This window comes from Prinia subflava, chromosome 7 (genome assembly GCF_021018805.1).
Source record: "Prinia subflava isolate CZ2003 ecotype Zambia chromosome 7, Cam_Psub_1.2, whole genome shotgun sequence".
NCBI lineage: Eukaryota > Metazoa > Chordata > Aves > Passeriformes > Cisticolidae > Prinia > Prinia subflava.
The window spans coordinates 9,012,203-9,025,894 of NC_086253.1; the positions used below are offsets into that span (position 1 = coordinate 9,012,203).

The window sequence follows — 13,692 nt, forward strand, 5'->3', positions numbered from 1 at the left end:
TAAAACTGGATATGAATATTGTCCATTTTCTCACCTAATCTAGACATCTGCAAAGTAATGCAGAAAGGAAAAAACCTGTACATAGGCATCCTCAGAGCTGTCACCATTCAGAAAAATGACTTGTTGTCATTGTGAGTAGTTCTTGGAAGGCATCAGCTCAATCCTTAGGAGTGATCAGGATGATAAATAAGATGGAAGAAACTTTAAAGAAGACCTAAAATGAAACCAAAAAGAGCTTTCTGTGTAAATCCACAATGTGCCCAAGTGTTGCAGAGTGTAATAACTGTGACTTCAGTACAGGAGAAGTAGAAATTTGACATATGAAAGCTGCAAGAATGGTCATAGGCACAGAGGGGTTTCTCTGCCAAGAGATTTAAACACAGGTTGGGAAGGACCCCTGGGATCACTGTGTCCAGCCCCTGCTGCTGGCACCATGGCACACAACTTCTTCATGTCCTTCATGTGTTTCTCAAACGCTGCCAGAGAACTGTCTGGTCCCTGAATGCACAAAGCTCCTTCAGCTCTGCCTGCATGTCAGCAGACAGCTGTGCTACTCTTGTTACACCACCTATTGTGCATTCCCCCCTTGTTCAGCAGTGTCACTCATCTTGAAAACTGAGCTAGGTTCTAAAACAGTATTTTTGGGGTTGCATCTGAATTATCATATCCACTGAAAAGCTGGTATTTGTTCGAGATGATTTTCCCTTCCCCAACTCTTTTATGTTTGTGAAAATCCTTTTTCATATTTATTTTGACATCAGGGAGAGAAAATTTTTGAGTTTTGGCACCTGTGGGACATATGGGGAGAGGTAAGCACGTAAAGTATCTGATGTCTGGTGTTTCCCATAGTCCTCATTAAAGGAAGGAAGGTACAGAGGAATTTTTTGCTCGTACTGTTCAGAGAGATGGTTGAGATGATAATTGGGAAGAAGAGTTCATGGTGTTTTCTGTTGCAGAATAATTAACAGAGACAAAATTCTCCATATAGACATAGTTAAAGGAATGATTCCCTTTTGTTACATCAGTTTTCCTCACTTTATCTGAGAAACAATTCCATACCAATGAACTCCTTTTTTCCCATACTAAAAATCAAGTCTGTGCAGTAACAAATCAGTCATAACAAAACCACTGCCTCATTGTAGCCAGACACAATTTTAATTGAGGATGTCTGTTTTAAGTGGGCCAAAATTTTTTATATAATCCACATAGGAAAAAATTCCTTCATTTTCATAGCTTGATGCATGTTATTTTCTTGCTTGTAAAGTTCTTGAAACACATCACAAATCAGTGGAAGATGCCTTCAGTGATGCACATCACAGTGGGTATCAGGCAAGCTCTGATCTGCACCTTGGTGTTCTGTGGGGGAAAAAAAACTTGAGCTCAGCTATTCCCTGTGGGGAGTGATGATCCATCCTGTGAAATGCACGTGGGAAATCCTCCTCAACAGGCAGAGCTCAATCAAGGTGAGCATATTTAGAGAGAGTGTTAGTTACAAAACCTAACCTGACCCTGATTTAGGGCCGGTAAGACTTCACTCTGTATTGGCATGTGGTATAATTAATTTTCAGATATTTGATTAAACAATGTGATAGGAGGAGGATTGGCTGGCATTGCTCTCCAAAAGACAAAAGCTATATCAAACTTTGTAATGCTCCCATACCACTGCAATTGCTGAAAAAACAGCTGTAGCAAGCCACTGGAGACACAGCAGTGTGGTATTTCCTCTGTAGCCATCAGGTACTTGGCTGGACAGACCATAAAATGTGTCTGTGTCCTTATGTTCAGGTTTAGCAAAATGCAGGATTCAATGAAAAAAAGAATACTTCCAAGGAATTTAATCTCTGTGCAACTGTGTACTTTTTTCCTAACACAAGTCTCCCTAGCACTTTGTGATGCTTTAGATACAGGACATCAAATTCCAGCAGCAGGTGTGTTCAGAGCTGCGGGGGTCCAGTGAGGGGGTTGTGTTCCTTGGCAGAGATTTTTTAATTATCACCTTGCCAAGGTGAGTGGGAAATCCTGTCTAAAAATTGTCAGAGTGGAATGACAGAGAATTTTACCTCTCACTTTCTTATTCTGTGGGAGGAAGTGTGGGGCACTTGCTGTTCACTTTTAATGCTTCTGGATAAACTAACGACTGTGCCACTGAGATGAGTCTGAAATCTAAATCAAAGTCTTGTGTCAGATTTAATTTCTGAATGGGCCTGAAACAAATTCTGGAGATCTTGTACACATCTACCTACAAAACTATCTTGCTAAATATCTAAAATGGATTGTAAATATTTCTGTTTACTCAGCCTATTCATCTATCCCTGTTTAGAGGGGTACCTCCTCTGTTTTGCCAAAAAGTGCCACTTTTCTACCTCATACCTCCTATTTTTAGGGTTAGTCTGTTTCTGTGAGATGAAAATGTAGGTTTTTTTCTCAAAATACTTATTTGAAACCTCCCAATAGTGCTGCCTGCCCTTCTCTTCTTTCAAAAGCATATCTAAAGAATTGGAAGAGACAATGAATTTGAAGAAAATCAGTCTCACAGTATTTAAAAACACACATGTAGACTTGCCCTTTAATTAAAGCCTTTTCCTAACAATAAAATGTAGAGCTAGCTGATACTTTGTTGTGTTGGGTTTTGATAAAAACACATTGGCTAACAGCTACACCAAGCTGTTAGCCAATGTGTTTTTAACAGCTACTCTAAAAATTCCTTTAAGAAACGCCTTTAGTTAAACTTTTGCAGCTAAGCTCTTTTAGTTTGAGGACGAAGAAGGTACAAGAAGCTAACTAGGCATGCAATCATTGGGAAAACTTAGAAACTTTCTATAGCCTATTGTACTCCAGAGAGTTTTATGATCTGCTTAGCAATCAAGGAGCCTAGACTCCTTTTAACCTCAACTTAAACGCTTAAAAATTCAAGGTAAAAGCACTTTGGTGGTGATAAGAGAGATTTTAGTTTGTCATTTTAACCCTGAAGGAAGGTTAGGACTTCAGATGGTGGGAACAGATGTTGTTTGCAGGATCTGGTTCCCTCCACAGTCCTTTTTCTTGCTGCCTGCTCAGACTCCTGGAGACCCTTCTCCCACCTGCATCCCCATGCCAGCTCTCACGCTGCAGCCCATGGGCAGCTCCCACACTCTGCAAGCTCCAAACCCGGCCAGGTGAGTCAAACCTGCCCCTGCTGCTCAGCTCTCAGCTCACAGCCCTGCACTTGCTGCTCAAGATACAAATGATTGGTGAGGTGGTTTTCATATAATAACTTAATGGTTTTAATACTCATCTCAGAAGTGGTCGGACTTGGGTTTGGGTCCTCCTTCTCCCGAGGGTTATTCAAATCCACCTGTCCCTTCCCAGGCTGTAGGCAACCTCTCAGCCCTTCCTATTGAAGTTGTGCCATGGTGCACAGAAGGAGAAGCAGACCTGGAGAGGAGAAGCAAGTGGGGGCCTGACTGTGGCCTGCCTAAAGGCAGGTGGGGAGCAGGTATCTGGCAGCATTCCCAAGGCTGCTTACTGTATCATTTGCATTAAAACATCTCTGGATAAAAATCAAAACCAGCCCTGGAGGCAGAGTCCAAACCCAGTGCCTCTATCCACAGGGAGAGGTTGCAAGCACCTTGCCCTGGCGGCGGGTGCTGTTTTGGTGCCACCCCAGCCACACCCTCTTCCCCAGCCACATCTTTAAAAGGAACTCGGAGTGTCTGCTCCCTCACACCTCCACCAGGGCCAGCTGAGGAGAGCTGGCCCTGCCCAGGACTCCCAGACCCGAGGGGGCTTCACAGGCATCGCTGCTGAGAGGTTCAGCTTGCCCACAATGTTTGGATCTCAGCATGGAGGAAAGGAAACTTGAGGTACCCTTCTTCTGGTGAAAAAGTTGGTTCTTGTGGACTCTTAGGCTGGAGGAGGGGAGAAGTCATGGCTCACTTAGCTCTGCATTTTAGACTTGGAATTCCCTGTTGTGATACTTTTCAGGTCCCTGTGTGGCTTTGAGGACCTTGCCTGAGGAGAATTGAGGGCATTTCATTTTGAGATGTGACTGAAGGACGTGGAAGGTTAACTTCAGCTCTGGATTGTCCAATTCTCTTTTGAAAATTACTGCAGTTTCACAGTCATTTAGAAGCTTTAGAAATTTTCCCCTTTGCTTGTCTTTGCCTTCTTGTGTAAAATAGAGGTTACCTCCAGGACCCACCATATGTTAAAGAAAGATTTGTGATCCTCTGAAGGACAGCAGGCTGAGCATAGAGTGTTACCTTGCTAATGGAAAAGCTGGGCAGATGTGTTGGGAAAAATTAAACCTGCTGGTGCTCTTGGTGAGACTGGAATGACTTTTAAAGAGACATCTTTGGTTGGCAGTGCTGAGATGTGTAGATGAGAGTGTCTGTCATATTCTTTAGGCTTCAAGTGAGCAGCTTTCAGCACACAGGAATGAGTTTGTTGAAGGCTTGCAGGTTACTTATGATGGGCCTGGGGAATGGGGAAGGCCTTTGTTGGTGCAGTTTGAAAACTAAACCAAACCCACCTCGCTAGACCTTTTCAAGATAGCCCTGGCAGAGTGTGGGTGACCCTTTTGGGTTAGTATGAAATGTCTCCTCTCTCCCCTCCCCACATGGTGCCTTGTCCTGCCAAACTCTCTCTCCCCAGATGCGAAGTTCTGCTCTGGATCCGTGATCTGCTGTGAGGAGCCCTGTGTTGACTTTAAGGCTCATGGAGGATCTTCTGCTCCCAGGACAGCAGGTACTGAAGCTTTTCTTCCACACCATAAAATTCTTACAGTTGTAAAAGTGCAGGTTTGTGTGTTCAGCATGTGCTTTCCTTCTGCTCCTCTGAAAAGCTGGGGAGGGGAATGGAGCCAAATGGTTCAGGTTCTACACACTCCTGAGTGTGTAGAAGGTGCTGTGTTGTCTTCTCTTCAGCCAGAGGAGGTCAAGATGGTCACTGCTCCTGTCCCTGGCAGGGAGTCACTTCACAGCTTGGTGCCTCCTGGGCAGAGGAGCCCCTGATGTGACACCTGCTCTCTGTGATCACTGACCTGAGTTTTCACAGGGTTTCACTGGGCAATGCTCTGTCCTTGAACCATTTATTTCCTTTGATGCACTGGCTCTGTGGATGGACCATTTCAGAGATTTTAGCCAGTAGGCTGGAGGGGTGTATTTTAATTGTGTGGACTTTTTTCTTCATGGTTTTAAGAGTCCAGCAACTTTTTGTGCCTCTTGTGGGATAGGCCTCCTTGCAGCTCGATATTGGACTTAATATTTCCCCAATATTTTACCTGCAGAATTCTTTGATGAGAATATTGCTTTAAAGAGTGGCAAAGTAATTTCTTGTTTATGGTGATGCTTATGTAACACTACAGGACACAGAAAAACACCTAGTGGCATCCAAGCATGGTTTTGATTTTAGTAGTCTTGGTTTTGTCCTGAGATGGTGCAGTCTGTAAGGACATGCAATGCATTTCTGAGTTTTTGGAAGGAAAATAGGATGCTCTTCACTTTGTGAGGTTTAATGTGCTTGTAGAGACCTTTCCCTGGGCTCTGTAGTGGGGCCATGGCCTGGTCTTGCTTCAGCTGTTCTTTCTTCTCTTCCAAGACTTATGTTGGAATAGTTGCTGTTAGAATAGTAAAATAATAAAATAACCAGGTAAAATAATGTGTGTATATATATATATATATATATAAGTATAAATCTATGTGTATTTATATGTGTGTGTATAAATAAATAGCAACACAGATGTTGGATCTCTGTCGAGTTCAAATGAAAACCTTATTCACAGGATTTGCTCACAGTTTTACTGTGGTTTCATATTGAATTGAGCAATTGGGAATGAAAGAGAGTTGATTTTTTTTACCTTTTCTGAGTGCACTGCAATCATATTATGTTAATAATCTAAACCAAAGCTGATCTTGCTTTCTTGTATTGTAACACATTAAAAGTATTGAGAGGCATCTAAATTATCTTAAAAGTGAGAGTGGTTCCAGAAACTTTGAGTGATTCCAGAAACTCACACCGCCTGTAGTATTTTAAATGCTTACATGGGAACTTGTACATGATTCCTGCCTTAAGGAGTTCTCACTTGTAAGATAAAAACAACATAGGGAGGCAGGGTAGAATATAGCACAAAAATGTTTCTAAAACATTTACAGTAATGAGATGCATAAAATACTCTCAAAATAATCCTGATAGTTGTGGTGACCAATATTCAGGGTACACTTCTGTTTTTACTGTAGAAGCAGCTTGAAAATGTGTATTTTTTTTCAAACCAAACACTAGTAAATTTAAGTCTGATCTTGCTTTTGGGACCATGAATTTTATTACTGAGTGAAGTGTCTGGTTTTGCCATTCCAGGGGGTGTTTTCTGTTGCTTCAAAACAAAAAAGGATTTTTGGACCTTTCTTTCAGCTTTCATATGTGGATAAATGACTCCTTTAACCCTGCAAGGCACTGCAGAAAAAATAGATTAACTTTTTTCATCTGAGGGTCTGCCATGCCCCAGTGGTTGTGGCTTTTACCCCAAGGCTGGAGGAAGCCTGGATGTCAATTGTTGTTATCTGATAGCTGTGTACAATACCCAGAGAGGCTCTGGGTGGATCAGAGGTCAGGGATGAAGCTACAGATTGGTCAATGAAAGAATCTGGCTATTGTGGAAGCAGCTCAAAGCAGGGATCAACACAAGCTACAGAGGCTGGTAATTGGTGGCTGCTTGGGGTATTCTCCAGATTTCAGGCAGAGAAGATCAGAGAATTCCACAGGAATATTTTGTGTAACATCAAGCAGCTCTTGTCAGACTTGCTCCTTTGTTTTCAGGAAGGCAGAATGTTATTCTGGAAAACCTTTATTGCCATTTTGCTAGGTTGGTTTTTACAGCCAGAAGAAATGGATGAAGGTTGGTCTTGTCTCATTTGTAGAGACTGTCTGAAGCCCTCATTCTCACATGTGTGTTGGGTTGTCCAGTCACTCCAGTTTGTGTGTTCAGTGGTCCTGCCAGATCAGCACTTCACTGAAGTTCTCCTTAATGGATTTGCAAAAAGTGGTAAAACACTCCAGAAGAGGCCTCAAGGAATGATTAGTTTAATCTTCAATTAGTTCCTGCTGAGACTTGATGAGAAATCATTTGACAGAGTAGGCATGAGCTTTAATATAATCTGCCTGTCCAGTTATCATGAAGTGAAGTGTGCAGGGAGGAAAGAAGCTGCAAATGGAGAAAACCATGACACAAGCACTGAATGTTTTAGACTGTGATGCATTTTTGGTCTGCTTGAGTAGCTTCAGCCACTGGGATATTGCTACCAGTCATTAAAGTCAGCGTGGGAAATATTTTCATCTGGCTGGTGAGATGCTGACAAGAGGCAGTTGTACTTTTTCTGCCCTTGCTTGGCAAGGTTTGTGGATCAGGCTGTTGAGCTCTTTTAAAACCACAGCAAAAGAGGAACTAGAACCAGTACAAGTAGTTTTTACAACAAGGGGGGTGAGGTGGGGGGAAAACAGGGCTGACTTTTTAAGTCCTTTGGAGTTGGCCAATTACCTCTAATAGCAGTTGCATATCCTGGGAAGGATGCTGTGTCCTCCAGCTTGCATGGAGAATGGAAAACAGTGTCCACTAAGAGAGAATGAGACAGCGTGCTGTGAACTGGTTTGATTTTCTGTAAATTGTGTAGTCTTGTTCCTCTGAGATCAGATGGTGGTTCGTTGTTTCTTTGTTTAGGCCCCTTGTCCTACTGCCATCAAAGCTGTATTTTATAACAAAAGAATCCCAACTTCAGAGGAACTGAAGACTTGCTAAGAACATGGGGATCCTTCTGGCTATGCAGAAATCTGTCAACTGAATGTGCAGGGATGAAACCAGACTGGAATTCCCCGGTGCCATTCACATCTGCCACGGACTCCCTTCATAACGCCTGTCTGTACTTGCATCTTCACGCTGTGTGTCTCCTGCATCTGTATGCTCTTAGGTTCCATGCACTTCAGGTCTGCACTTCCCCCTCAAACATCCCAGTCAGGTTTCTCATTTAAGCTGTATATGCCTGGTCCGGTATGAAGCTCAGCTGGAAATAGGTTCAGCTCTCCAGTACTGAAAATCTGGTCTGTAGCTTTTCAGTTTTGTTACTCTTCAGAAAAATCTTTGCTGACTTACTGGAGGCAGTTTTTCTGCCAAAAAGAAGTCATTTGAGTGCTTGCTAATCTGCTACAGGTGAACTGAGGCCAGTTAATCCATAATTTAAATTAATCTTTTTGATTGCACTTGCTTGATTGACTCAGCTGAGAAATGGATGATGGCAGGTACACTGTCACTCCTTTTGGTGCAGTCCTAGCTTTGCTTGCATCCAAATCTGCATCAAGGGAAGTCCAGATTGGACATTAGAAAGGGATTCTTCACTGAGAGGGTGATCAGTCATGGAACAGGCTCCCAGGAAAGTGGTCATGGCACTAAGCCTGGCTGAGTTCAAGCAGTGTCTGGACGATCTCTTGGTTATATGGTTCAGGTTTTGGCAGTCCTGTGAATATCAGGGAGTTGAAGATCCTGATGGGTCCTTTCCCAGCTGAGACAGTCTGTGATTCTGTGAATCATTGCAGTGGGTATTTATAGCCAAGCAAATGTTTTCCCTGCACAGACCTACACTTGGGGCACATCCTCTGAGCTATGACACTGAATGCCACCTTGAATGAAAAGCCCCAGGCAGGATTTTGAAACCACTGGTGGTACTGGACAGCTGGTCTTGAACCTGGAGGAGTTTGCATCCCAGTGTGGTTTGTGGGTGTGCATTAGTTCAGGAGAACTTGTGAAAGGGGACAGATGGGCTTCCTCAGGCTGAGCAGAATGCTCCTGTGCCAGCTGGGAATTGTGTCCTTGGGCTGTGGGCTGATGGGTTTGCTGGCAGCATTGCCCTGCAGCCAAGAGAGGAGCTGAGGACACACTCCTTGGTTTAGTTTTAGCCAGAACAATGGAAGATAATGCCTGGATCAGAGTGGCATGCTAAGGCTGGAATATAAACTGAATCCTGGTGAGTGTAGAGTGATTGGAGCAGAGTAGTGTGTGATAAACAGCAGAGAGCCAATGTGAGGGGAAAACAGCTGGAAGAAGCCAGGGATCCGTGAGGGTCACAACAGCAACTGCAGTCCAGCTTATGGTGAAGGCAGCAAGGGGAGATGTTGGGTCCTGAGACAGAAAGCTGGCTGGAGGGGCACTCCTGGATGTGAGAGGGGGAGATGACCCCTCCTGGCTGTCCCTGAGATGACCAGGGAACAAGGCTGTATCCTTTAACCAAGGATTGATGCCTTAAGTTTCAGCTTTCATGTTTTCCAGATTCTGTACTGCATTAGTATTTAACTCTGAACTTCATATGAAGTGTTAACAAGTTCTCTTCACAGTGTAGTTAGACAAAACAATCCTTTTCCAGCCCAGGAACCAAGGACACCTTTGCAGCTTCAGGCCCAAAAAGTATAAACAGCAAATCGAGGAGAGCAGTCTGGGAGGATGGGACTTCACAACTTGAAGCTGTAATTGGACAATTACCCCAATGTGTAAATGGACTGAAACTTATAAAATTATGAAAAGGTGTGACCCTTTGTCCATCTTGGGTGTAGCCTCAGCCAGGCTTTTGTACTGCCCAAGGTGTATCCTATGAAGGCCTTTTTCATAAATACCTACTTTATTCCTTTGACACTGTCTAGCCTCTGCTCTAGGTAGCCTCTCAAGGCATCAGAACCACAGGACCCCAGCTACTGCAAACCTCTGTGTTAAAATGTTACACCTATATATTGCAATAAACCTTTCTACCTTGAGGTGAGTCATCCTCCTGCCTGTCACAAGACCTGAGAGTTGATGCTTAAGTTCCCAATCCTGTCTTTGTCTGGAGATGGTACCAGTGTTGTGGTAGCTGAAGAATTTGTGTGGATCATCTGCTCAAAGTCAGAAGTCATCCTTTTGGGGAAGGGCTTGCAAACACAGACCACATAGGACTTCACAGGCCCCATCTGTAGCTCTCAGGGGAACTTAACTCCCCTGAAACAGTTTGAGCATGGCATTGGGAATAAAGTGTAGTTCACTTGGAAGGTGTGTATGCTTCCAATGGAAGGACGTGGGTGCTGTGGGATGGGTGACATTGCTGTCAGTCCATCCCAGAAATGGCATCTGCCCCTTTTAATGGTCTAAGCTTCCATTAGCAACCACTGATGTAGATCTGCTCCTTTTCTATCACAGCATGAGGGTGCAGGTGAATTTGGTTTTATTTACCTTTTTGCAGCTCTCAGATGAGGCAGGCTTTTAAGAATACTTTTAAGAGTACTGTCTGAATTTCATAGATTGCATCACTTTTCTTGAATTTCCATTCCTGAGGCTCCCTTGCAGTAATACCCAAAACACCATTTACATTTTAGTATTTAAATATTTTATGAACTGATATGAAAATCTCTAGTGCCCTAAATATTTTTTCTGAAATATTTTTTTTTAAATCTTTAAATTTTCCTCCGAGGCACTCCAGAGCTGAGTGAATCCTTGTTGGGGGAAAGGGCTTAGCTGGGGCTAGGCTGCGGTCCCCAAGCAGAAATGCAAGATAGAAAAGCTGCTGCCTTTCTCCATTTGGCAGACATCTTTGGATGGTAATGCTTTTTATTTTGGAAACCTGGGGGTGATTAAACAGCAGGAGCTAATCCCTGGCTGTCCCCGCGGAGAGGAGCCGGTGCCGGCGGCTCCCGGAGCTCGCCGGGAGGGAGGCTGCGGGCTCAGGGCAGGGACACGAGGGGCTGCTCCGGCCTTCCCACGGCCACTGCCAGCCCTGGCAGGGAGCCGGGCAGAGGCTGCGAGGGATGCAAACAGCTGTGGGCTGGATGCAGCGGGCTGCCAAGCCGGTAGCAGGCTTCGAGCAGCGAGGCCGGGCTTCTGGCAGCGCATTGCCAGCAGCTCGCACCGCAGCTCCTCTGAGGTTGCTGGAAGAGGGCCCGCACGGCTCTTCTTTCTGGAAGAACAGCGAGCTGGCAGCGCTCATCCCGCGCAGCTCCGGCGCTGCCGGCCCCGCTGAGCCCGCCCGGGGCCGCCCCGAGGGAGCCCTGCCTGCAGCACCTCCCTCTGGCCTTCCCCGACACCCCTGCCCCTCAGGCTGCACCAGCAGGGGTGACACAGCAGCGCTCATCCCTGCCGGGGCACAAGCGATGCTGAGTGCAGCTCTCCGGCTCGATCCCGCTGCCGTCATCCCTGGTTTTGTGACACGGCTTTTCCCTCCTGCCCTGCTGAGTCATGGGAACGTCACTGCACAAGGCACAGGGCAGACTCGGGCACAACAGGGATTATTTTCCTTCTTTTGTGATGCGTCTCAAATCCAAACTGGATTAACTCACGGTTTAAGTCTAAAGCGAAGTGTTTAGGACAGGTTCTCAGAGGAATTTGCTTCTGGAAGAGCAATATTTGCATAGCATTGCAGGAGCAGTTTTTAATGAATCAGACACTTTCCAGCATGTAACTTGCTCAAATGTGCTAAAACCCCAAGCAAGGCAGGAGGACTTACTGACTAACCCCAGTAAGTAAGCAGGGCCAAAACAATTTCTTTCAAGTGGGATTTGGGAAACCAGTCATCGGGAGCTGAGCGATTCTCATTGTAATATGATTTGTTGCTTGCTTGTCAGAAAAGGAGTATGTCTGATACTGTGTACTGCAGAGTTATTCCATATGCTAAGGACTTGCAAATTATTTCTTAAGAGTAAGGAAATCTAGGAAATTCTCTGTTTGTTATAAATAGGGAGTATGACATGTAGAACTGATGTGCTTTGCTTTCAATATTATATAACTAAATTTTTGATAATATGGCCTGTCTTTTCCTGTATGCTTGAAAATTTAGGAACACGTGTGACTCAAAGTCCATCTAGTTTGGCATCCTGCCTGCATAATATTGTAAGTGCCAGACGTTTGGGCAGTGATTACTTGTGCCTTCTGGACATAAGGGATTTTTTTTTTCCCTTCCAATATGCTAAACTAGGGTCTGTAGCACGAGTGTCTGTGTTTCTGCTAAACTTGAAAAAATAAAGTAATTAAAAAAAAAATCTCAGTATTGTAATTTTTAATCTAATTACTATGAACATACTAGTCTGTACCTGGTTTCTCCAAACAGTGAATTCCCTGCAGTCCATGAGCTCCTTCTTCTAAAGCTCCATGTAATTCCAGTTCTCCCCCTTGCCTGCTAATGCTTCCTGATCTGACCACAAGAACTGCTGAAGCCTCATTTCCCAGCTTGTCTGCATTCACCTCGCTGTCTCTCGCCATCCCCTCTCCAACTGAATGTCGGTGCAAAGCTGGCTTCCATGGTTACTACTAAAATAGGCAAAGGAGATATTTTTGGTCAGAATCTGCCAGTTCAGCAAGATCAAAATGCTTTTGGGAAATGTTCTGAATACAGTGAAATTCAAGTAGGACGCTTCTTGCAAAATGAAATAAAAAACCTCTCCAGCTTCCTCCAGCTCACCTGCACCTTCTCAGAACACAGTCCTGCTACAGTGCCCTGCTCCACCATCAGGGAGACCTGTCACTCTGGGGCAGGATTTTTTTGTGGAAACCTTCATTTTTCTTGGTTTTGTTCTAAGTGTTGTCATACCAAAATCTTCTCTGCCCCAGTCAGGATGCATTTCCTTCAGCCAGTCTCCCCTACAGCATCCATTTCTGTTGTCAGAATCCTGTGCAGGTAATATTTATTTTAAGTGTTCATAACAGCTATCCAACCATGCAACGGCCTTTGCTCAGTGATGTGTTGCTGTCACTTGTCCCTTCTGGTCTCTCCTGTTTGCTTCCCTTGTGGCATGTCCCAATTAAGTTGCAGGCCTTCTGAGGAAAGGGACTGCCCTTTTTATGGGTCTCGAGACACCTACTGGTTTTCCTCAGCCTGAATATTTTTTTGTTCTGTGTTTGTCATAGACCCTCCTGCAGTTTGGGCAGCTCTGGGCTTCCTTTGCAAATGCTGCTGTACTGTTGAAATTCCCCCAGAGGCAGCAGGATGGCACGAGCTGTGTCTGTGTGCAGCTCCACAGCCCTGACCTGATGGCTCTGTGTTCTCAGCCCTATGGTTTTCTGTCACTTCTGAGCCTTTGCAAACCCCATGACCCCATCACCCAAGGAGACTGGCAGACTGAGCAGTGCATGGACCTGATTGGAGTTCCTAAGCCAGGCACCATTGCCTGCAAGGTGCTTCCCTACCTCCAGGTGAGCTCCTTGTTTCCAGCACTCTCCTGAGCACGGCAGCTTCATTGTTGGTTTAATGGAGGAGAAAAAAAGGCAGCTTTTCCTCCTGATCATCTGTCCCAGCCTGTCTTCTCTGGCCAAGATTTTCAGAAGTATTGGAATATTTCCTCTCCCACAGAGTATTTCTTTCTTTCCCACAGAGTATTGTATCACAGAGGATCCAGAGTTGGAAGGGACCCACAAGGATGCACCCCAGGACATGGATGTCCCTCCTGTCTGCCAGGGCACTGCTGACTCATATTCAGCTTGCCATTGACCAGGACTCCCAGGTCCTTTTTCACAGTTGCTGCTCTCCAGTGTCTTGTTCCCAGCCTGTCTGTACTGCCATTGCTCCTAATCATCTTTGGAAATTGCAGGAGGCAGCAGTCAGAGATACCAAACCCATAATTCTCTGTAAGACTTTAGAAAGTGGGCCTTCTAGACCAGTGGATAGCAAAATGTGGGGCAGGAGACAGCCTCCCAACACATGCAGCCTTTTTGAACTT

General features: G+C 44.8%; 1 protein-coding gene across 5 annotated transcripts in view; it reads left to right on the forward strand.

Moving 5' to 3' along the window:
• Positions 1-13,692, forward strand: part of MSANTD1 (Myb/SANT DNA binding domain containing 1) — a 55,658-nt gene that overhangs the window by 16,666 nt on the left and 25,300 nt on the right. For 3 of the 5 annotated variants that reach the window (XM_063401541.1, XM_063401539.1, XM_063401538.1), the window contains exon 2: positions 4,633-4,725. Coding sequence is in view for 2 of the 5 variants with exons in the window: in XM_063401538.1 (XP_063257608.1) it covers positions 4,633-4,725 (93 nt within the window). In the remaining 3 variants the exon portion in view is untranslated. Of the gene's footprint in view, positions 1-2,749; positions 4,726-13,692 lie in introns of those variants that run through there. The other 2 variants (XM_063401537.1, XM_063401542.1) reach the window with 2 other exon arrangements.